The sequence below is a fragment of the Notothenia rossii genome (assembly GCF_949606895.1).
Source record: "Notothenia rossii genome assembly, chromosome: 11".
Taxonomy (NCBI): Eukaryota; Metazoa; Chordata; class Actinopteri; order Perciformes; family Nototheniidae; genus Notothenia; species Notothenia rossii.
Window position 1 is genome coordinate 10,020,410 of NC_136910.1, and position 24,613 is coordinate 10,045,022.

At 39.7% G+C, this 24,613-nt stretch overlaps 3 protein-coding genes and 1 long non-coding RNA gene across 4 annotated transcripts; 2 read left to right on the forward strand and 2 right to left on the reverse strand.

The window, feature by feature from the left end:
• Window positions 1–6,046: 6,046 nt before the first annotated feature.
• On the reverse strand, window positions 6,047–9,330 carry LOC307023809 (elongin-B-like). Its single transcript, XM_079657384.1, has 4 exons — window positions 9,199–9,330; window positions 7,694–7,828; window positions 7,366–7,474; window positions 6,047–7,041 (listed from the first exon to the last, which is right to left on the reverse strand). The coding sequence occupies exons 1-4, from the start codon at window positions 9,199–9,201 to the stop codon at window positions 6,929–6,931; spliced, it is 360 nt and encodes a 119-aa protein (XP_079513510.1). The 5' UTR covers window positions 9,202–9,330; the 3' UTR covers window positions 6,047–6,928.
• pkmyt1 (protein kinase, membrane associated tyrosine/threonine 1) lies at window positions 9,325–16,757 on the forward strand. Its single transcript, XM_079657382.1, has 10 exons — window positions 9,325–9,465; window positions 10,614–11,030; window positions 11,707–11,944; window positions 12,075–12,354; window positions 12,447–12,553; window positions 12,637–12,809; window positions 12,992–13,212; window positions 13,669–14,909; window positions 15,002–15,206; window positions 15,305–16,757. Exons 2-8 carry the CDS (start codon window positions 10,656–10,658, stop codon window positions 14,039–14,041), a joined length of 1,767 nt encoding a protein of 588 aa, XP_079513508.1. The 5' UTR covers window positions 9,325–9,465; window positions 10,614–10,655; the 3' UTR covers window positions 14,042–14,909; window positions 15,002–15,206; window positions 15,305–16,757.
• LOC307023810 lies at window positions 15,057–18,223 on the reverse strand. The gene is made up of 3 exons (XR_013803777.1): window positions 18,087–18,223; window positions 17,748–17,929; window positions 15,057–15,193 (listed from the first exon to the last, which is right to left on the reverse strand). It is a non-coding gene; the product is annotated as an uncharacterized lncRNA (long non-coding RNA).
• Window positions 18,224–20,313: 2,090 nt separating this feature from the next.
• Window positions 20,314–22,853, forward strand: LOC307025507 (sesquipedalian-1-like). Its single transcript, XM_079660234.1, has 4 exons — window positions 20,314–20,466; window positions 20,856–20,966; window positions 21,446–21,749; window positions 22,250–22,853. Exons 2-4 carry the CDS (start codon window positions 20,886–20,888, stop codon window positions 22,666–22,668), a joined length of 804 nt encoding a protein of 267 aa, XP_079516360.1. The 5' UTR covers window positions 20,314–20,466; window positions 20,856–20,885; the 3' UTR covers window positions 22,669–22,853.
• The last annotated feature ends 1,760 nt before the right edge of the window (window positions 22,854–24,613 follow it).

Here is a 24,613-nt window from a genome sequence, read left to right on the forward strand (position 1 = left end):
TGAGGGAGTGTGGTTGTCTTTCAACCAGAAGGTTGTGGGTTCGATCCCAGCCCATGCAGTCAACATGTCGATGTATCCTTGGGCAAGATACTTAACCCTGAGTTGCTCCCGATGGCATGGCCAACGGTGTGTGAATGTGTGTCAATGTTAGGTCCTATAGAGTAAGGTACACTGCTCTGTATGAATGGGTGTGAATGGGTGAATGACATGTAGTATGTAAAGCGCTTTGAGGGGTCTTAAAGACTGGATAAAGCGCTATATAAGTACAGTCCATTTACCATATAAGTACAGTCCATTTAAAGCGGGAAAAGTGACTGTAGTTAAGCGTCTTCCTACTAGGTATCAGGGTAAGATAGTGGATAGTTTGTCTGTTCTTCTTCAGTTTGAAGAAACAATTCAACAGAAGATAATGATCGGTTGCATGAGCTTTCCAGTAAGAGAATTCATCCCTAAACCTCTGCGGTGCTTTAAGTGCCAAAGGTTTGGGCATGTGGCAGACAAGTGCAAAGCAACTAAGCCCAGGTGTCCAACATGTGCGGGGGAACATGAATATGGTAGTTGTACTGCAGGTGCTAAGGTGAAATGTTGTAATAGTGCTGCGTATCAGGGCTGTGAAGTGCAGAAAAAGGCCAAGGAGGTGCAGAGATACAAAGTGCAAAATAAAGTCTCATATGCTGAAGCAACAGAAAAGGTTTCACTAAACATAGCTAGGAAATCCCAAGTAGCATCAAGTATGTTCTCTTCAAAAGATTTTCCCAAACTCCCACAGACAAAGGAAAGCTCCACCAAGTGTTCACATAAGTGTGTGATAGGAGAGGATGCATTGATTGTTAATAAATACACATTTGTGGCCTTTATTGGAAAAGTGGTGAATGTTGCTTTACAACAAACAAAAAAGAGATCAAGACTGAAAACAATAGTGGAAGCAGCAGGTGAATTTTTTGGTATAAAGGATATAACCGTTGATATGATATGCTAGCCACCAATAATGATGATTCACAGATTAATGAATAGATGAATGGTTTGTCATTCTGCAATGGAATGCTAAAAGCCTTATTGCAAATGGACAAGAATTCAAGACCTATATATCAGTTAAAAGAAAAACCAGACGTTATTTGTATTCAAGAAACATGGCTGAAGACTCATTTGGACTTCATAATTGGGGGATATACTGCTATTAGACAAGATAGAAATGATGGCCAGGGAGGGGGATGTGCAATCTTTATCAGAGAAGTCATGTCTTATAGTAGGCTAACATTTAAGAACAGTCATGATTTAGAAATAGTGGGTGTAGAAGTTTGGATTAATAAAAGGAAAATTAGTGTCCTGAATTTTTATAATCCATGTAATAAACTCAAAATAGAGGAATTAGACAGTCTTTGCCAAGGAAATGAAATAATATGGTGTGGTGATTTTAATGCACATAATACAATGTGGGGAGGGAGATCAACAGATTACAACGGACAGGTGGTGGAGGATTTAATGGAGGCAAAGGAATTAGTTTGTTTAAATAATGGGCAAGGGACAAGGATCAATTTCAGAGATGGAACAGTCTGCGATCTACCTAACTCTTGTAACAAGTGAATTAGCTTCTGGTAGCAGTTGGGAAGTATTGGGAGTGATCGCCTTCCAATTATAATCAAGTTTGATATAAATCATGTGGTTGAGCTAGACGGTATCATGAGATGGACTTTTTCTAAAGCAAATTGGGAGATGTTTGCTAAATTGTGCAATAATGAATTGCATCAGATTGATATGGCAGGAAGTATTGATGAAATAAATGAGCAATTTACTTCAAATATAATTAAAAGCGCTAATCAAACTATTGGGAATAAAACTGGTAAACTTAGTAAATGTGTTAAGATGGTACCGTGGTGGAACAAAGAATGTAATGATGCAATCCGAAACAAAATCAGGCTGTTTGGAAAGCTAAGAAAGACACATTCATTACATAATTTATTAGAATATAAAAAGGCTCAGGTAAGGAACATTGTTAAAAGAGCAAAAAGGGAGTGTTGGAGAGGATTCTGTTCAAGTATTCGGAGAACTACGCCATTAGATAAAGTATGGGAAATGATTAAGAAGATGAGGGGAATAAGACATCAGAGTAACCTGCCAGTGTTAGAGAATGGAGGGGAAGTTGCCACTGGTGCTTTGGAGAAGGCAGAAATTCTAGCAATTTTTTTTGTCAAAGTTAATTCTTCGGAAAATTGGACAGAAGAAGGTAAGATCAGGAGGCAGGAAGTGTTAGATGAACATCCTAATGTATATGAAGAAAGACATTCGTCGCAGAGTGTTGTAAATATACCTTTTCCTATTCAAGAGTTGAGAAGAGCATTAAGTAAGTGGAAAATGACTGCTCCTGGAAAAGATAATGTATGTTATATAATGTTGACCAAATTAAGTGATTTTGCATTAGGAAAGCTGCTGGAGATGTACAATAAGATCTGTAAGAAAGGGAAGCTGCCAATAATATGGAAAGAGTCAGTCATTATTCCTATTAGGAAACCTGGGAAAGATCCAACCAGTCCAGGCAGTTATAGACCTATAGCTCTGACACCACACTTGTGTAAAGTTATGGAAAGAATGATAACAGAAAGGCTGACATACTACATTGAGAAAAATGAACTAATGACTCCTTATCAGAGTGGGTTTAGAAGAGAGCGGAGTACTTTAGATCCACTGCTGTGCCTGGAGTCTGAAGTCAGGAAAGCCCAAGCAAACAAGGAGTGTGTTGTAGCTGTATTCTTTGATGTGGAAAAAGCTTACGATATGATGTGGAAGGATTATTAATAAAACTGGACATTATGGGTCTGGGAGGTAATGTATGTAATTGAATTATGGATTTTTTGTTTGGCCGTGCCATCAGAGTCCGTTTTGGCAAGTCATATTCTCGAAGGCATGAAGTTGAAAATGGAACCCCGCAGGGGAGTGTCATCAGTCCTCTTTTATTTTCTATCATGATCAATGATACACACACACACACACACACACACGTAGGATCTGATATTGGTAAGTCACTTTTTGCAGATGATGGAGCTATTTGGAAAAGGGGCAGAAATGTAAAATATATTGTAGCTAAGATTCAGGAAGCCATTACGGAAATTGAAAGCTGGTCTCTGACATGGGGGTTTAGATTGTCGGTGGAAAAAACTGAAACTTTATTTTTTACGAGGAAAAGGATAGGTGAGGAGGTTAGGTTAAAACTTTATGGACAAGATCTAAAGAAAGTGAAGACATTTACATTTCTGGGAATATGGTTGGACGAGAGAGTCACATGGAGTACTCGCATTGATAAAGTAGTAGATAAATGTAAAAGGGTTTTAAATGCTATGAGGTGCTTGGCAGGCACTAAGTGGGGGGCGAATAAAGCTGCTTTGAGGAACGTATACACAGCCCTAAGTAGATCAGCCATAGAATATGGACTAATATTGTATGGTTCAGCTGCATATTCTTCTCTTCAAAAATTAGATTGAGTCCAGGCACAAGCACTAAGGATATGCTGTGTGGCAGTAAGATCTACACCAGTGTCGGCACTTCAGGTAGAGGTCGGAGAAGTACCAATTTCTTTGAGGAGAAAGCAGTTAATTGTTCATTACTGGGCAAATCTAAAGGGCCATAAAGATACTCACCCTACTAAACAAACTGTACAAACAAGTTGGGAAAGTAACAAAATAAATGGTGTTTCGGAAATATGTAAGGAATTCAAAGTTAAAGAATGGAATATTAGTCCGACGGTGTTGTTATCAGCTGTTCCACCATGGTTGCTACCTCAACCTATAGTAGATTTATCACTATTGAAACGGTCACATTTAATGAAAAACAAAATCAATGTACAGGCTTATGTGAACACTGTTCTACATGAACAATATGGGCACTTCATACAAATATTTACTGATGGATACAAAAATCCAGAAAATGGTCTAACTAGTTGTGCATTTTATGTTCCTGAGTTAAAAGTCAAAGTGGGAAAGCGTACAAGTGATCACATTGCAGTATATACAGTAGAGATGATGGCTATCTCTCTAGCACTTCAGTGGGTAGAGGAAATACAGCCAATGCGAGTGGTCGTTTGCTCTGACTCCAGTGCAGCTCTGGAGAGTATAAACAACTTCTCTTCAGAATGTCGTCAGGATATTTTACATGAAATTTTAAAAATCATGTTTAGGTTAGTTCATCTGGGAATTGTTGTTCAATTTGTGTGGGTTCCAGCGCATGTGGGTATTAGAGGGAATGAAGTAGTGGATCAACTGGCAAAATGTGGTTTGAAAGCCAACCAGATTGATATTATGGTACCCATCAGTAGAGCAGAAGTCAAATCTTTTACAAAAGTGGTTATCAAGCAACAATGGCAAAGACTATGGGACAGTAACACCAAAGGAAGACATTTATACCAGATACAAAGGGAAGTAGGAACAGGAAGCACTTGGGGGAGTAGTAGAAGAGAGCAGAGCATTAACAGCAGGATAAAATTGGGACACTCTGGACTAAACTCATCACTGCATCTGATTGGAAAACATCCAAATGGCAATTGTGATTGTTGCCAACAACCAGACAATACATCATGTATTTTTTAGCTGCCCGGATTATAACAGACAAAGATTCATTCTGAAAACTGCACTGGAACAACTCAACATCAAGGACATGGATTTCAAGGCAATAAACGAAAGTAAATCAAGAAATGAAGCAAACAAGCTGATCTTCAAATTCCTCAAAAGCAGTGGTCTGAGGACAAGGATTTAATATGAACATTTAATAACTCAACAGTAGGTGGCGATATATGCTCCAAGTGGAAGCGATTCGCCATTAAAGCAGAAGAAGAAGCAGTGCAGCATGTCTCTGTGTGAGGCCTGTGTTTTTGTGAATTTTTAGGCTATGTGCTCCAGTTTACCTTTTTTGTGTATTGTTTAATTTAATTACTTTCTTTTAGAGGAAAGTTGTTCTTAGTTACTTTAAGTTTGTTTTGCAAATTGGCTGGTGAGCCTCTTTTCTTTTTTATTAATTAAAGCATCACTTTGTGGCTTCAGCAGTCAGTTTCCTCTCCTTCTTCTCTTGCCCGGTTGTTTTTGTGTTTTGTTACTTCCCTTTGTACCCCTAGTTTAGGAGGGAACGTAACAAATGGGGGTCGTCTGAGATCTTTGAGACAAGGAGTGAGTATTTGATTGTTTGTTATATAGTGTTATTGTGTTTGGTGAATAGTAGTGTGTGTATAAGTGTACCATTGGTTGTGAAGTCTCTTACTGTTTAACAGCTTCCTCAGTTTAGATAGGGGAGTGTCTAATCAGTCCTTCCTTCAGGCACTCATTTATTATTTTGCCTTTTTTTATTTTCGGGGTAATCCTGGTTGGGGATTTAGTCCCTGTTGGGGGCAGGCGTTTCAGGGTTTCGGCCGCTGATGTTTGCCCTTTTTTAAAGTCGCCTCGAGCCCGGCACGCTTCAGAAGATAGTTAGGTAAGTTGTGGTAGGCAGGATCTGGGGAAGTTTGTTATTTGAAAGACTAGAGTCAATGTTTGTGTAGCATCAGATATATTTGAAAATAAGTCTGTTTTTAGTATGGCCTCCCTTGTGTGGAGTGAGTCCTCTCGTACTGGTTCTAAATTAGATGCCAGGTTGAAAGTGAGGTTTCTTTTTTTATTAATTAAAGCATCACTTTGTGCTTCAGCAGTCAGTTTCCCCTCCTTTTTCTTTCGCCCGGTTGTTTTTGTTACTTCCCTTTGTACCCCTAGTTTAGGAGGGAACGTAACAATCTCCTATACTTTAAGAGAGCTGAAAACAATGGCACACAATCTGAACATTTGGTATTTGCTTCTTTGTTTTAAATGTATACTGAATCAAAACTGCACTTCATGTGCTCAAATACACAGTATGAAAAGCACAGGTGTAAATCATGATGGTAAGCTAATGTTATTAGTTACACCTGTGCATACCCTCTACTCACAAAAAAAGCTGTTGTGCTTAAGCTACAGCCCGGCTCAACAGAGACCCCTTTAATTCTGTTCATTACATGTGGACACCAACCTGTTAAAATAAAAGTCAGCCATCAGTGTAAAAAAACAAAACAGGTACACTTTTAATTATGCAAGCTCACAGTTACAGGCTATGTTTGTGTGATTAGGGGAAAGTGCCACATTGATGGTTGGTGACATGTGGTGATGGATGCATTTTCAAAACTAAATGTTTAACCCCAGAAAACTCCTGTTTACTGTATGCCAGAGACAGAATGTCCTTTGACCAAAAAATCCCTCTGTTGTCCAAGAGGTACCTGCCTTTGGTTTCAGTGCATGAAACATACAAAGAACTGACAAACATCCTGAAAATAAATGACAGCAAAAAACCAAACATTATTTTAAAGACTTCTTTCCTGGTATGAAATCAAATCAGAAATGTACAACAAAACTGGGAGACTCAGACCAAGGAAACTTATCAGTTGAAGGTTTATCCGTTTCTTTGAAAATAAAGCCTTTGTTTTGAATTGTATTCATGCAGTTTGCCGATTCAGACACCGGACTCTTTATCTATGCATGTTACTTCTAGATCACTGTGACACACAACTACGCTTTCAACCTTTCCCAAAATATTAATAATAATAACGTACGCGCGCACACACAATCATACTTTCCAAACCAACTTCACCACTCAAGACGTCTAAGCCAGTTGGGGCTTAAGAGCAAAGTCAAGGAGCAGAACCGCATGTGATGTGGAAATCATAAAGTTTAACAAAAAAAGAAAAAGATTTGTGAAGCAAATTGGGGGGTAAGCTGGGATGATAGCATGAAGGTAACATGTATAGGTTTGGTTCCCTATGATGTCCCCATCCATCAACTGAAATTATATTACATATCCTCCACCCCGCTACTTCTCCACTGCTGTTAATCCACACACACCCACTTCCATCCTCCCCTCCATTGCTCGCTTCCTCTCCCTGACATCACTGCACCGCCTGTTCGTTGGCCGTGCTACCGGAGTCCTGGGGCTTCATCACATCGGGGAGTTCTGGGGGACTGGAGAAGGCCTCGACGTGCAGCTGCTCGAACATCTCATCTGAGAGGCGGAGAAGACGAGGAAACATTAGCCCCATCGTGACAGAAGAGTAGCATGTGGCACTCACTCATGTCGCTGCGGTGAACATTTACTGCGGCGCGGTTTTTGGGAGAATATTTCAAAGAACTACCCTTGTTACATGCACTTGTAAAAGGATTGAAATCCTAATCTAAACAGTTTTGTCACTAATTTAGACGGAGTATATCGTAAATGTTTAATTACAAAATGCCTCCTGGGTGGCTCTAAACTGTTTTTGATCTTCACAGTTGGCTAGAAATGAGATATCCTGGATACTTAAACCAACTACAAATGAATTAAACATACCATTTATGCGGAAGGCCAGACCAACTGTAGCTGGGGCTTGAGGTCTGGCAGTCTGGTTGGTGAATCCACAGTCACCAAGAGTTTTACTGTCCTCTAGCGACTGATCATCCTGTGGAGAAAAAGTTGAATAATCAACAGTGGCTTAAAATGAATGAATTTGCTTTAATAAATATAAATACAGTGTGTTAGACATGTCCAAATAATTACAAGTCGCACTTGGAAAAGACAAGCTACATGCAACCACCGGTACCCACACAGAATTGAGATGCAGTCAATAATGAAAGGAAACTTGATTCGGTGTCATTGTTATGCTAAGCCCTAAACTCACTTTGTACAGCCTCTGGTCCTCTGGTGGTCTCTTAAGAATTCCTTCAACAATACGCTTCAGCTCATACACAGTGGTGGACTCCTTGGCATCGGTGAAGATTGTGGTCTTTTGACGCCGGATCATTAAGAACACGTCCTGAGGGAAGGTGGGCAGAGAATTTTACTTTAAAAACTAAGCTAAAGGCAACTTGACTTCTAGATGTATCTCTAAGATGAGGGCTTGAAGTGAGTTGTTCTATACCTTAATACTCTATTTAACATGGGATCAAACAGGACAGCTGTTTATGTGACTCAAACGCTTTGCTTGACAAAACATCTCAGTAGGCCAAGTCAATGTCCAACTGGCCACTGTTTAAAACACCTTATTAACATGTATGTAACGTTAGAGTAAACTTGTGTTGACTTGAGGCTAAACCAATTAAGGAACAACAATGCATATATTGGTCACACTATTTAATATTTAGTATGTCCAGCAGCGGTGGGAGGAGTACTCAGATCTTGTAATTAGTTAAAAGTAGAAGTACCAGAGTGTAGTAATACTCTGATACAAGTCCTGCATTCAAAATGTTACTTAAGTAAAAGTCCAAACGTATTGGCATCAAAATATACCTAACGAACCAAAAGTAAAAGTACTCAATATGCAAATTGGCCCATTTCAGAATAATATATTATAAGTTTTGATTAAAGTTATTGATTCATTAATGTGTTTAACAAAGATGGTAAAGGTGCAGCTAGTTTATAAACGTTGTATGATGCAGGGTAGTTTGTGAATTTTAATCCAGGTGTTTATAGTCTTATTTAGGGGTTGTTTACATTGCACATTATTAATCCAAGTCTGCAAAGTAACTAAATATAATAAATAAATAAATGTAGTGAACTAAAAGTACCCCATTTACCTCTGAATTGTAGTGGGGTAGAAGTACAAAGTAGCAACACAAATGGAAATAGTCAAGTAAAGTACAATCTGTGAAAATGTTACTGAAGAACAATACCTGAGTAAATGTACTAAGGTATTTACACAACTGGTGTATGTATGTTTTTTCTGGATGCAGAGAAATTGACACGACAACATTGATTTATAAGCTACCAAGAATTACCAACCAGTGCAAGTTATTAAACGCTAAGCTAACGCCGAAATAGCCACAAGAAACAGTCTTGAGATGTTGGGGAGTCAAAATTAAGCCTGACAGTTAAATACATAGACACTAAAGGTCTGACAATGACGGCTTATGTTCAGCTAACTGGGTTAGTTGGCTTATATTACATATCTTCCAAGGTTAGCCAAGCTAAATTACACCTAAAGCTAACGTTAGATGAGAAGGCAAAGCTAACATAGCTTAGCATTAGCAGGCTAGCAGACACAAACGGATATACACATTTCTATACCCGTCGGTTTCTTCTTTTAATACATGGCTAATATTTTTAAACAAAGTGCTAAATGTCCACTCAGTGCTGGTATCTAGACACCAAATCTCACAAAAGGTCGATAATATTAGGAAAAGTTACCATTTCAAGTGGTCAGCTAGCTAGCCAGTTGCGCCAGCCCTGTGTTGTGCAGCAGAACCCAGACTGCACCGCTCGCGGATATTGCGTAATTCAGATGAGCGTTCCGCATTCACGTAAGACAGGTACGCAACACTACGTAAACATTTCAGAATTTGGCGCGACGTATTGACATGTTTTGAACGGTGTGCAAGCGAGCAGTTTGATTTGGACACAGCTACTTTCTAAGGCTCTGTTTTGAAGACGGTCTGTCTTTATAACTGGAATATGGTATGTGTGATAAAGTTACTTAAATCCTATTGTAAGGCTAAACTGTCACCTACAGTGTGTTATTTGCTTATACGTTAGCTAGCTAGCTGGTTTATGTTATTATGTTGTTGACTGGGTCCGCCCTTAATGTTAGCCAACATGCTGTCGAAGTGACATTTGTCAGTAATGGCAGAGAGTAATTTATGTTAACGTTAGCTAAGGCTTTTAATGTATAGTAGTTGAAATAAATATTAATTAAACTGTGATATCAAACGTGCAGTGTTTGTGTGTGTCTATGGGTATATCTAACGTTACATTACATTCAGTTGTGGAAAGTAACTGAGTACATTTACTAAAGTATTGTAATTTTCTGACATATTTGTACTTTACTTGAGTATTTCGATGTCATGCTACTTTATACTTCTACTGTTCTACATTTCAGAGGCAAACATTGTACTTTTTTCTTCATTACTTTTATCTGAACACTCAAATTATTTCTTTACATATACAAACACACGATATGCTGGTATGGTATAATGCAATACTGTGCTTTATCTACACTGTTTCTATATTTGGTCCACAATGACCAACCATAATACTTAAAGGCGCTTATATGTATAAAAACAGGATAAAATAATACACCTAATAATATAATATCTATTCTGCATAACGAGTATTTTTACTTTTGATACTTGAATCTCATTTTGCCTATAATATTGCTGTACCTTTTAAATAACTTTTTTACTTTTAATTAAGTAAAGCATCTGAGTACTAAGTAAGTGAGAGACTTTTTTGTACCTTTTAACGCAGATAGCTACCTATTCTATCAGGCTGTATTGATACTGGTATCAGACACTTCTCCAAAACCTGTAAAGCAGGATGTTCAGGATGTCGGATCTCTGTCATGGAAACAAATGAGTGTACCCCAACCAGTTGGACACAAAAAAGAAACCTACTAATTTCTGGTTATTGCTTGAGATTTCATAGCATTCAGATACATTTTAATATGGTAGGTTTTGCTTTGCCTCTGTGGCAAGTTAGCATGACGGATAACTTCTCCCCAACTTTAGCACATTGAAATGGCATGAGCAGTGCAAAAGTGCCATTAGTACACTCATGAACTGTCAAAAATTCTGTCATTGTTTAATGATTTATTTTCAATGTTGCAGCTCACTATTTCCCAAGAAAGGAGCTGAAGAAGTCCCAACACAATGTCCGTGGCTGTGGAAACCTCAGTGTCCAGGATGTCTCTCCCTGTCCCCACCCACTTCTCCCATGCAGAGCAAACCTTCTCCCTCAAAAAACGCCATCTCCCTTTTTCCTCCATGTCCAATTCCAACTCATCCTACTGTTCCCTTTCCCATCTCTCACACTCTCTGCCCCCGCTGCCGCCGTCCAAGGGATGTCCCCCCCTGAGCAGGATGTTCCCCCAGCAGCCCACCCCCTGGACCCCTCTGTCAGGTTCCCTCAGCAAGACTCCCCCTCCGAATGCTGTTTATGATCCCAGCAAACAGCAGTCCTATTTCGATCAATGCTACAATAATTTGGGCCTGCTGGGACGAGGATCTTTCGGAGAGGTCTACAAGGTGAGTAACATTTGTGTGTATATGTTTATAACCTTGGGAAATGCTTATACTGAATGATGTTTCATAACTCTTTGAAAAAAGGAAAGACTGCATTTTAAGGAATCATTTTGTGAGGAAGTTGCCATTAGATACTCAAGTTTAAGACAGAGTAGACAATAGAGGCATCTAAGGTGAGGAATGAACAGTCTAATATGAAGATCACAATCTTGCCTTTTTCAACATCTGTGCTGTGTTTTTTTTTCTCACAGCAAATTAGGGCTGCTTGATTATGGCAAAAATCGTAATCTCGATTAATTGGGTCAATAATTGAAATTGCGATTATTAAATGCGATTATTCATTGACTTTGAATACATCCATTTATTGGAGAAAACAAATTGAAGGTATGTTTAACAGTTGATTACCCTGAACTTTAAGAATAATTCAACTGAAAACCCCCCAAAAAGAAATTTAGAAAAAAAAGAAAAGTAATAATAAAAAAATAATCGTTTTATTTCGATTACGTTGTTTTCGTAATCGTTGCAAGCCATAATCGTGATTTAAAATACGATTAATTGAGCAGCCCTACAGCAAATACACATTTTAATATCCCTGTAACCCTTACATTCTCACCATGATTATCATTTGGAGATTCCCAGAAGAGAAGTCAAGTCCTCAGCATTTCCTCTATTTTTCTAGGTGAAAAGCAACTTGGACGGTCGCCAGTATGCAGTCAAGCGCTCTGCTCACCGCTTCAGGGGCAACAGTGAGAGGAGCCGGAGCACGAGGGAAGCCAAGAACCACGAGCGCCTCTGTCCTCACCCTCACATCCTCGATTTTGTGGCAGCATGGGAAGAATGTGGCCGACTGTACATCCAGACAGAGCTCTGCAGCACCAGCCTGCTGCTCCATGCTGAGAACCAGCCTCCTGGACCAGGTCTGAAAGTGAAAATACGACCTATTCAAATGTCCTAATATCTATATTTTGCCCTTTTGTATTTCCTTTTTCAGAAAATTCTCAAATCCACAGATAAATTGACGGTTGTCCTAACATTTCTAATATCCAGATGAGCCTGCAGCATGGGCCTACCTGTGCGACCTCCTCTCAGCTCTGCAGCACTTGCACTCTCTTGGTTTTGTGCATCTGGACCTCAAGCCCGCCAATGTCCTCATCACTGACTCGGGCCGCCTTAAGCTGGCGGACTTCGGGCTGCTGTTTGAGCTCAAACAGAAGAGCACAGGGTCTTTAGAGGGGAAAGGGAAAGATGACATCCAGGAGGGGGATCCCAGATACATGGCCCCTGAGCTGCTGGGGGGGGAGTATGGGCCAGCTGCAGATGTGTTCAGGTACAAAAGACATACATAAGTAAAATAATATACTTAAATGTGTAAAAAGATGATTTGATTGAACTTAATATTGTTGAATCCTTCTCATTTAGTTTGGGTGTTTCTATTCTGGAGCTGGCCTGTAATATGGAAGTTCCCAATGGAGGAGAGGGCTGGCAACAGCTCAGGCAAGGCTGCCTCCCCTCAGAGTTCACCAGTGGTAAGATCCACTCTGTGTTAGGTCTTTATAAACAATTGCATTATCTTTATTTCAATTCTTACTATTTCCATCTGTATCTGCAGATCTGTCAGCTGAGCTTCAGGCAGTGCTGCGGATGATGTTGGCCCCGGAGCCCTCTGAGAGGCCGACAGTCTCTGAGCTCCTGTCTCTCCCCTCTGTGAGGAAACACAGGTGGAGGAGGCGGATCTATCTCGTTGTGGCAGAGACCACGCTGACACTGCTCTCCTTCTGTCAGGTAATGTGTCCATGCTAAACACAGCGGCTATAAAGCTATATGGATTATTAATCCGTTTTGGGGCCTCATTTCAGTCCCAAAGGCATCCACAGTTTGTTTTTATTTATTAAATATAAAACACATATTGCAAACATGAAATAACAGTTTTCTTAAATTGTGTTTTTCTGGTCTTTTTCTCATAGTTGGCGGTGTGCTTTGGGTGCAGACTGCTGTCCTCACTTCACTTGTCTTTTCTGCCTCACTGGTCAAAGCCGGTTCCCAGCACTCCTCCTAAGGGGAGTTGGGACAAAGATCTGACACTGCCGCTCAGTGCCATGCATGCTGACTCCGGGAGTCCAGAGGACGATGCAGTGTTCCTGTTGGATCAAACCGACGTGGAGCTCTCCCCCACCTTCTCACATAGGTAGACAATCAAAGCCTGGTTTTTGTGTATGTCTTAGAAATACACCCATCTTCCATTTTTCAATCTCATACATCCATGTTGCACACATATGTTTCATGATGGGTTTATGAAGCACATAGCAACACAGACAGTGATGTTAAGTCACAGAAACACATATCTTTTTATGTTGTCAGTGTCAAGTTTTAACAGCTGAATTGTAATTTTAGAAGAAATGTATATGCTGTCTATTATACTTCATAATACTTTATAAAGAAAGCTGGAAAATGCAAAAATCTGACTCAACAGGTCAGACATTTGAAAAGCCTAGAAGACTGCAATCAGTACATCTCTTTTAAAAATATCCAAAAACCAGCAATCTAAAACAAAAAAACTGTGGTTACTATCCCTCAGTCTGTCTTGACCTGAGTTTGTAATTCCTGTCCTAGCTTCATTTGTATTATTTCCCCCACTCCACAGGATAACATCTAGACTGTCTTTGGACAGCACATCCACTCCTCTGCCAAGATCCCCGAGACACAGTCATCGAAGTCCTGCCCACACCCCCACTCAAACGAACCTGGGGGATTGGTCCTCCTGTAACCTGGCGCAGACCCCCTTCAGCATCCACTCCAATGGTTCCTGCCACACACTGCCACCCAGTATTAGCCCTTTGCGCATAGAGCTTTTTGCAGATAGCATTAATGAAAAGTCGACACAGAGCCCACACTCTGTAGCCAACAAGTCCTCGCAGCGACGCAGCTGGATCCGCACAGAGGAGGCTTTACCCCGACCCAACTTTGAACCAAAGAACCTGCTCAGTCTGTTTGAGGACACAACTGTAGAGCCATGATCAAAACACTGCCAGTTTACTTTTAGGGGTAAAGATGTTTTCACTTTAAAATGTTATGTCAAAGGGAAGTTGTGTTTGAATGTGCTTTACTCTGAACTGCCATTACACCTAAGTCTTACAACAGCTTCTTTTAACGTGTACTTGAAAAAAGAAATATTTAGGGAAAAGGGTTGAATGTATAATCAGACCTTCAAAGCACTTTTTATGTTTGTGTAAAGGATAATCTGTTGCTGGAATGACAAGTCAGGAAGTATTGTGAATATAAGTTATCATTAGCTTGATATACTCTGAGTCATTTACCTCATGAGTCATAGAACATAATAAAAAAAAAAGAGCGAAACGTAATTTAAACTTCTGTGTGCCGTGTGTTTGTTTTTAGATAGCTCAACACGTTTTTCCCTCAGTAACAGTAGACAGTGATGGGATATAAATAAGAAAAAAGCAGATAGATAGATGAATGAATGTACCGCAGATGCACTCTGGATGTTTGCGTACTCCCAGTAGATGGCAGTATCGCACTTCCCGCTGGATGCGAGTTCCCTTAAAAACCGAGGAAGGGAATGCACTGCATGTATGCCCTTTGTACGTTCTTATTATACATCCATGCTTTGTACACGATACACTCATCTATGGACATATTTATTTTTACCAATTTTTTTTTTAGATTTACTACACTCTCCGACCCTTTTATATTGTGGAAAAGCTACATCGATACTGCCAAATGAACTTCCGGTAAGCCGTTTCCTGAAAGGAATTTCCGCCGAAGTCTGAATGTAAACAATGAGCGATCTCCTCTGGATTACTACTAGATAACCTGGGAATCACGAAATACTGCAACGATATTAAACCTGATTACATTAGGTTAAAGGTATGCTGCTTTTTCTTTTATTAATACACACAGTATACGTTATAGGATCACGTGACGCATTCACTGATCTGTTCCTTCTTTTCGGTCCCAAGGATCAGCCAATAAAGATGTCCGACATTGACTGTCTGAATGCCCGAGTGGAGAAGCTGCTGTGTGAAGCGGTGCAGGAGGTTCTGGAGGTGGTGAAGGAGACGGTGTCAGAGTACCAGGAGAAAACTGCCAGAACACAGAGAGAGAACCAGAGTCTGAAGAGAAAGCTGCAGGAGCTCCAGGAGAAGATATACCTGGAAAGCAATGGTATATTCAATATCAGGGTTAAGGAATATTGAACTTGTTTGATACAATTGTTGACTGATTTTGTCTTTTTTGTGCTTTGTCAACTTTGATTTATGCAGGAACAATGGAACAACTTTCCCATAGGCCTCTGATCGAGCAGAGACAGAAAGAAAAGTTGGCAGAGGACTTTGAACTCATCACATCTGATAAGGACATTGCTGTAATCTCTCCTTCGTATTCCTTTGAAGACCTTGACAGTGAAGCATCGTTAGCTGCTCCATGTCTCTCCCATGGAGCCAAGACACACACACATTTAGGTGGTGACGACCTGATCAATTTAAGAGCTCTTTTAACAGAAACTAATAATAGACTGGCATTTTCAAACCATGTAGATCTTAGTGAAAACCTACACAAAATGAAAAGAGAGCCTACATCGGATGAAGACAGCATACACACCACAAATTGCTTTTATGATGATGCAGGTACAAGCACTGCATCCTCACACAGACTAAATTCGGAACATCCTCAAGGCCATTCAGTCTCCAGTTTGGAGCAAAATGGCACATCAGAGCCACCATCCCAAAGAGACGACAATACAAACAGTGTTAGTGCAAAACAACAACACACCAATCACACAATAGCAGTCGCTTCAGGCTCAAGAGTGTTCCAGAGAAATGACAGAAAACATTACTCCTGCTTGCTCTGCGGTCGCACGTTCAGACACGCGGGTGACTACAAGAAACACAACAGGGTGCACACGGGGGAGAAGCCGTACTGCTGCTCGGTGTGCGGGAAACGCTTCAGTCAGTCCGGCTACCTGACCGTGCATCAGCGCTTCCACACAGGAGAGAAGCCGTTCGCCTGCACTCAATGTGACAAAAGCTTTAGTCACTCTAGTAACCTGAAGAAACACCAGCAAACTCATCTGTGAGGCTGCTATTGCCAGACTTTCTTCAAACATAGGTTTTTATCATTTAGAGCTGGACAATAAAAAGGCTGTTAGGTATAGAAAATGCACATGCTTGATTCCCAAAGTGTGAAGGTATGGTCTGTGGTGATATAATAAGCATATTTCAATCTGACTGTCTTTAGAAAGTGTTTCTGCAGAAAGAGTGTTAAATAGAAATATGTTTGTGCCTCCTTTACAAAGACATGTATCTTATTGTTGTACAATAGGGCCTTTGTCAACTTTGAAGTATCAAACACACTTTCTTATTTCCTACAATTCCTGCCATGCTGCTGTTTGTCTCATTTCCAAATCAAATGAAAGTATGGTTCTTCTTGGTGAAGTGTTGTGTATTGCCAACAAAATTACTTTATAATGAAATCTGAATCCCTCAAGTAAAACCAAACATTGTTAACCTAAAAACTAGATTTAGCATGCTAGCAAGCTACTGATATTTATTGTTTACAGTCATACTACTGTAATGTAATGTACAGTTTAGTTTGCTCTACTTCAACATGTTGTTCTCAGGTTTTGTTGTGACTGATAAGAGTGCTTTTTTTAAACGTGTATACTTGTTTTATTGGCTGAATGATCGGTGTAACAGGACAATAAAGATTTTTATCTGAGTTGATTGAATAATTCAATATAATGTGAAATGCTCGAGGCCAGATTTCAAATTAACAAGATTTATTAGTGGTGTGCAAATAATAAATGTATAGAACTCGGTATTTTATTTTGAAAATCACCTCACAGCGGATGTAATTGATCGCTTCCGGAAGTATCGAGTTATCGCATTGTTATGTTTCTTTCAGATTGGTGCCTTCTAGTATTGTTGACAATGTTCGTTTAATTTTTATTACAAGTGAACTTGTCTGGAAATAACCTACACGTCTTGCTAACACAGTGACCACATGACGTGTTTTTTGGAAGGGAAAACGATAGAGGAAACGTACGGAGCTAATGTAGCTAACGTTAGCTACCTGACAACGACTAGCCTCAGGTACAGCTTCCTAAACATAAGCTTAACTAGGGAACAGAAAGTGGCTTACATGTTTATTAACACTTGTTGGAATATCTCTGCATTGATTTACATTTAAAATAAACTTCAAACTCTTAACTACTGTTGAACTAATAGTACTGACTGAGTGTAACTTGGCAAACATTTCACTGATTCATATAATGTTTCAGCACCAACCTACAAATAAACTGCACAAATGTACCACTAAACTATCTATAATTCAACAGCATAGCCATTCATGTAAATGGTTTGAAACCTTACAAAAATAGGCCAAAATAGTACAAACGAAGATAAAAGTTTGTTATCAAGAGTAACATGTATTAGCTATAAACAGCATTTTCATAACATATCATAGATGTATGATTATTCATTTTAAATGATTTGAATCAACAAAATATATTGGTATATTTAGAAATATGTTATGTTTCTCTGGTTTAATACACCAATACAGTTGACAAGTATATAATTTGGAGCTGTAGGAAGGAGAGTTGTTACACAGCAGGGCTTGTGAAACAGTTCTTATAAATTATTTAGCTAAATTATTTGTGAACACATGGCTCCTTTTGCAAGGGATTATGCATTAGCAGTCCTTTCTTACCTTGAGTTTTTTCTAGTTTCAGGATGTCTAAGCTTGAACGTCTAAACGCTCGTGTGGCCAAGCTCCTGACTGAAGCGGTGCAGGAGGTTCTGGAGGTGGTGAAGGAGACGGTGTCAGAGTACCAGGAGAAAACTGCCAGAACACAGAGAGAGAACGAAAGCCTGAAGAGGAAGCTGCAGGAGCTCCAGGAGACCATAACAAAAGAGAGAATAGGTTGGATTTCCTTGAATTGTGATAGACGCATTAATATTTCACTGGTTTGATTATAAAGTAATTGATGAGTTATTTATATAAATAATAAGAGTGTTTTCTTTTGTGCTGATTTCCTAGATGTCTTACCTACAAGTTGTCCGTTGCCTGAAGAAAAAGAAGGCGCTCAAAATCAAAAGCAGGATTTGGGGCTTTCTTTGAGGCAGGACTCAGACCCACCTCTCGCGGAGCAAAAACAGATAATCGTACACACAAATGAACAAAATGTGAAGCAGGAATCGCAACAACAGGAGAGCTACGACAACACTGAATTACAAACTGAATCCAACTCAACGCAAACAACAGAACATTGCCTAGTACAACCAGAGGAGGTGGCACACATTATTGAGGAAGCAGTGACTGTTCGGACATTACACAATGAAAACGGAGACCTCAGTGCAGTCACACCCTATGACGTGTGCACCCCTCACTCCAGCACTTCACTCGAGGCAAACCTGGCAGTTATCAAAAGAGAGTTAGAACTAACAGAGTGCACAACAACAGAACCACCATCTCTTCAAGAACAACATAGCGGTGTGGATTTAAGCTGCAACTCTTCTCGCCAGAACTCTGCTGAAACGCACCGGCCACAAGCTAGTGCTGAAACTAAAGGACACGTCTTTGTCCACTCAAATCATGCCATACAAAGGAGGCATGGCTTCACAAAACCCAACAGGGGTGCGTTCGATGGGAGAAAAAGCCGGATGGAGCACTTCAGGGGAGAAGAATCCCACCTGTGTGTTGTGTGTGGAAAGACATTCAGCAGGGTGGGGAACTTGAGAATCCACCAGCGGTGTCATACTGGAGAGAAGCCGTATGGGTGCGTTCAGTGTGGGAGACGTTTCAGTCAGGCGGGAGACCTGAAAAAACACAAGAGGGTCCACACGGGGGAGAAACCGTACTACTGCAGCCAGTGTGGGAAGAGCTTCAGCCGGGGGGAGAATCTGAAAAGACATCAGAAGATCCACATTGGAGAGATACTACAGTTACAGCAAGTGTGGAAGGAGCAACAGCAATGATTTGTATATAAGACTTCAATGAGCACGCTTACCATGTAGAACTCATTAAGAAGCCACTTTTAATTATTTTTGCTATCATGATGATGATTCTACAGCTTTACAGATAGAGATGCACTGATATCATTATTAATAATGCAATCGAGACAGCTTGGACCTAAAGCAAGTACTAAATGTAAGCAACACTAAATATAGAAAATGTTGTATATTATGACACTTTTGGCATTATGATCATACTTTGTACACAGGGCAATTATACCAATATGACAATTATTGTACACGTGGCAATGTTGAGAAGAACAAAACCAATGTGGCAATGTGTTGTTAAGTGTCACACCTCTTACTTGTGCACAGAAGGAGTTGTCTCATGTCAAATTAATGCTAAAGACAATTGAAGTTGTTTTTATTCAAATTTGTTGTCATTTAATTTGCCTGGTTTTATAGAATGATGGATGCTTGTTGTATGCTGGATTATATTTATTGCAAATGCATCTGGGTATGTAGTGAAAAATCCAGCAAAAGGGAGAATGCACAGCAAAATAATAAATGTATTTATTATCACCAAGAAGGCTCAGTGATTGATCCACACGGCTTGTTCAGTCGAAAGTATGTTGAAGTGGTATAGGTACAGGTGTATTCATACAAATAATAACACACACATCAGCTTGCACCCCCCTCTTGATGTATGTCATAAACCTTGAGTAATAGTATAAGGCTACAATGTGTGAGAAATTATAAGATGCATCTACTTTTTTCACAGAGCAAGCAATACACACCATTGACTCAAAAACTGCATTTCAACATCACATGGTAGCATCTGAGAAACCACAGTTCCTTAAATAAATTATATTTGAAAGTATAGTATGTATAGTACTTTAAATGTGTGCATCAACAGTCAAATAAAAAAAGACCAAACATAGAAGCACAATGCTCAGTTTTGTTGATTTCTTTTATCATGTATGGATATTTATATTGTATTTATTTACCATTTATCCTCAATGTCTGTACACTTGCTTTTAGAAAATGTATTCAAATTTTTAACAAATGTTAATTTTTCTTTGATTTTCAAAAATATGCCAAATGGGCCACAGAGGTCTGCCTCCACACTTTCTGACCGGTGATGCAGACTTACCTTTATAAATGGTTGTTAAAGTAACTAATATACTTTATTCTCTAATGAAAATCACCATGGCAACAATATCTATGGGCATGGTAATTTGCCTATTGATGAACCAAGTGCTTAGATTTGAAAGTTATAGCCTCCAAATCATATAGGCTACTAATTTTGTTGATTCTTACGTGAAATAAGTGAGCGTATTGTTGACTAGCCTCTTGAACAGGCAGTGCTCTGCTGTTGACGTGGAGCTGCCTCACCTCACCTACCAGGAAGTGATTGATTTGACACACAGCCAGGAGGAAACTGAAGCAGCCAGTGTTGCACACTTTGGAGAAAGGTGAGTAAACAAAACCCATGTGGAAGTGAAAATCAATGTGGTACCGCACTTTCTCTCAAGTTAAAGCTAACCAAAATGACGAAATGATACCGGAATTCATGAGTCAGTTGTTAGTGTTATCGTGTAAAAGACGCTACCGCCTTAAAAACAGTTTGCGAGTTATTAATGGCGGTCCCTTTGGCATGTGTCCAAATGAATACACTATATATTTAACGTTTTATTGCCTGTTTTTCAAAAGTATAACATTATTGCATTACACGGAGAATGAGTTAATTTTTCCCTACGGTCGGAAGCTTTCTGTTTTACATAAAGCTGGTTAATATTAGTTATCTATTTACAGAAACATATAAATGAGGAAGTAGGCTTATTGCAGTTTTGTCCTTTTTCAGGTTCAGGTCAAAGCAGCCTGTGATGTTGAAATGAAGTTTGATGAAAAAGTGATCAGCTATTTTGAATCTTGCACCTCACCAGTGGATAAAGAAGGGTATCTCTCCAAGAAGGTATGACACTTTAGTATTTTAACAAATACCCACTTTTTTGTGTGCCTTTTTTAAATCATTAACTAAAGTTCAATAAGGTTTTAAAAAAAAAACACACCCATCAATAAACACTTTGAAACATTAGCTTCGTAACTTTATTTGTAGGCACCTTTCTGGTAAAATGCTTTACACAGGGGACAACATACATTGCTAAACTTTAAAAATGTTAAAAGAACAATGAAATCACATAAAGCGCTTGAATTTATTTTTGAATGCTTTTAATCAATACAGCTTTCAAAACAATGCCATATTTCTCATTTCTGGGCACATGTAAACAAGATAAATCTACTTGACTTTTTGGGGGGGATTTCATAAAACAATCTGTAACTTTTAACTTCCCTGTTGGCTTCTTATTTCCTCACACTGTTATGTAAGAAATTGAGTAAGTCAGCTATTTGTAAACGAGCCAGTAAGCTGCAGATGTCACAATTGTCTCACAGGGCGAAATAAAGACTTCCTATCACAAGCGCTGGTGTGTGCTGAAGGGGAACCTCCTCTTCTACAAGGACCGGCCGGCGGACCGGGACCTGACAGGCGTGATTGTTCTGGAGGGCTGCACTGTCCAGCTGTGCGAGTCTGAGGAACAGTTTGCCTTCTCGCTGGTGTGGAGCGATCCGGGCCTGCGGACGTACAAGTTTGCTGCAGAGGACCAGGCGAGTCAGGAGAGCTGGATCAAAGCCCTGCTGTCGGCCAACCACAACTACCTGACCCTGCTGGTGATGGACCTGGAGAAGAAGTACAGAGGTGAGAGGCAGAGTTACTTATTATAGATTACATGTTGATCTTTTAACATGAGTAATTTATTCCACTGCTGAAAAAAAGTAAACAAACTTGAGTACTTTCGGATTACCTCAATGAAAATAGTGCACCTTATATTAAAACAATTAAAGCAGTTACAGAAATTTGAGTTCCACTATTATCTTTTTTTATTAATTTAGTTAGTTTTAGTTATTATTTACAGTTTACAGTTTGGTACAGAAAAGCTCACATGGAGGACTTTGCTCTTGTAACACAAGGTATGTGCTCTAACAAAAACATTCCATAAATTGTTCATGTAAATTCTTGGTAAGCCGAACAGTAAGGCCGGTCTTTTGATTTTGCAGCCTTGCCAGAAAAATTTTTCCTCTAAAATACAAGATACCACAATAAACAAACAAAACTCCTCTACAAAAATAGCACAGTGTAGAGTAAGCAGCTAATGTGTTGTTTGTGTATTTATTTGTTTGTCTTTGCTCTTTTCTCAGATGCATTAGTGGAGTTCCCCGATGAACCAACCAACCCTCTCACCATGCCAAATTTCAACACTGCAGAAGCCTTTCAGGGCGCACAGTCTTCAGCGGTACCTTCGTTTCCAGCCGCAGGTGTAGCAGCGGGAGCCGGTCTGAGCTCCAATCAGATGCTCCAAGCTCCGACCCTTTCCTCCAGATCAGCCAATAAAAGATCTCCAAAACTGTGGCCTAAGAGGAGTGCGAACGTGGTTCCTGTGAACACTCCTGCTGCAGCGGTAGGGGAGTGGTTAGGGGTCTGTTTAGGCACCAAGGACGAATTTATCCAATTACATGAGGATTTTGGAAAAGAGGTGAAAGAACTGATTGCTGATTGGTCAAAAAGGGGACGAGGTGAAGAAGCAGCTGGGGTTGAAAACTTAATTGATTTTGGATAAGTGTGAAGTGCATACAGAGTGTAAACCTTAACATTCGATTTTAATGTGTGTTTACATTGCAGAGGTTTTATGTAAATAGGTTTTAGAGCTGCAGCAATTTTTGTTTAGATATATTTTTATATATTTGTTGTTTAAGGGCTTCTTTTTTTACTTACATCATAGAGTCAATAAATGATCTCATGCTATACTGTTCTGTGGTGTTGTTTTGGTTTTAACACATACTGAAAATGTGGCCTCTATCTAATTGATCTATATATGTAATCTAAAGTCCTTCCTTATAAGTCGTTGAATGAAGAACAATACCAGACAAGTTTAATGTTATATGATACTAGAACATTTAAAACAACAATTTAAATAAGTTAATACCGGCGCCTTGATTTAGAACGGCAACAAAGGCCTGCATCATTCGTGTCCTGTTACCAGAAATGAATCTATACCTGCCAGCCAATCAGAATCAAAAAATGTCTATGGCCTTTAAACTATATTTAGAATCAGGACAGACAAAACAAGACAAGACATTCACACATCACGTCAATCATCAGGGTATAACATGTTTTGATATTACTCAGAACTGAGTCTCTTTACCGATGCCATAATGATCAAACGACACACAACAAATCACAAATAAGCAACATTATGATTTTTAGACATAAGTTGCGGGAGAAATAAAGGATTTCTGATTCTGACAGCATAACGACCCAACTGATGACAGCTTTTTGCTTGACAGACACAAGTGTTTAATACCAAATTGAGGTTTGACACCAAGCTCTGTTATGAAGCAATCACATGTCATTGATCACCTTAAAATCCCCTATGTCTATATACCAGCGACTTAAAGTTCCAATCCACTTTTACTTTGACTTCAGCCCGGTGACCGTGTGGGTATAAAAAGGGCCGACTGTTGTAGGGATGCAAAGCTGGCCAAGAAGGGCGAAGTCTGTCAAAGAGGTTTAGAAGAGTCCAAATGGCTGAGAAAAAGAATGGCGGGGGGAGTCAGCGCTATTTCAGTCTCTACAGCTGCCTTGTTTTATGGTCTTTCACAGAGCTTGGTCTCTTTCTCCCTCTGTCACCTTCAAGCCCATACTTGAAGGGGCTGCATGCAACCTTTTTTCCATGAAGGATTCAACTTCTGCTTCTCTTTCTTCTGATTTTAAATAGTTAATTGTTCAGATATCAACACCGGATCAAAAGGAAGAGGCACATTGGTCCCTTATACCAACGTATAGAGTATCGCCTCATGCTGGTGCTAGTTCCCAATACATACCGTAGCTGTACATTGACCTGATTTATGGCAGGCCACGGAGCTCATATATGGAGTTCAGTGGGTGGGCCACCGTCCTCCTGTTCTGAAGCAACTATACTGGGAACCAACCCAAATTAGTGCAGCCAGGGTGGGAAAGCTTCTTATTTAGTTCAATCTTCATTTGGCGTTTCTCATCACAGATATGATTTATTGTCACAGAAACAGAAATGAACAGGTCCTCCAAAGATATTAAATACTAGAACATGCTTCTCTGGCATGTGCGATGAAACCGGATGAGTGTTTTCTGCCAAAATGTGAACTTTATTTTGTTTCTTCTGACTGTGTTGGGCTTTTTGTACCAGTGCATGAACCTGCATGCCATCTTTAGAAGCTATTCCAAAACAAATAGTACATGAAAGTTATACAGACAGTATTTCCCTGAAGTATTTCGTGCCAAATGAGTTGGTTTTGCAGGACTGTTTATATTTCTCATTGATGCAAGGTCAGAGACTAGAGAGCTGGTAGTCGCGTGTCACTGCTGGAGCCGGACCAAAGCTCATCAGCCAACTGTTTTCAAGTTTCATGACATAAACATGGCTGGCCACTACTGATCTGGTAGTAAGATCAAACCTCACAGTAAACCTATCCTTTAGCAGGTGATGACTTAAGGATATGCCACCCCACGAGTACATGTTGGCACCT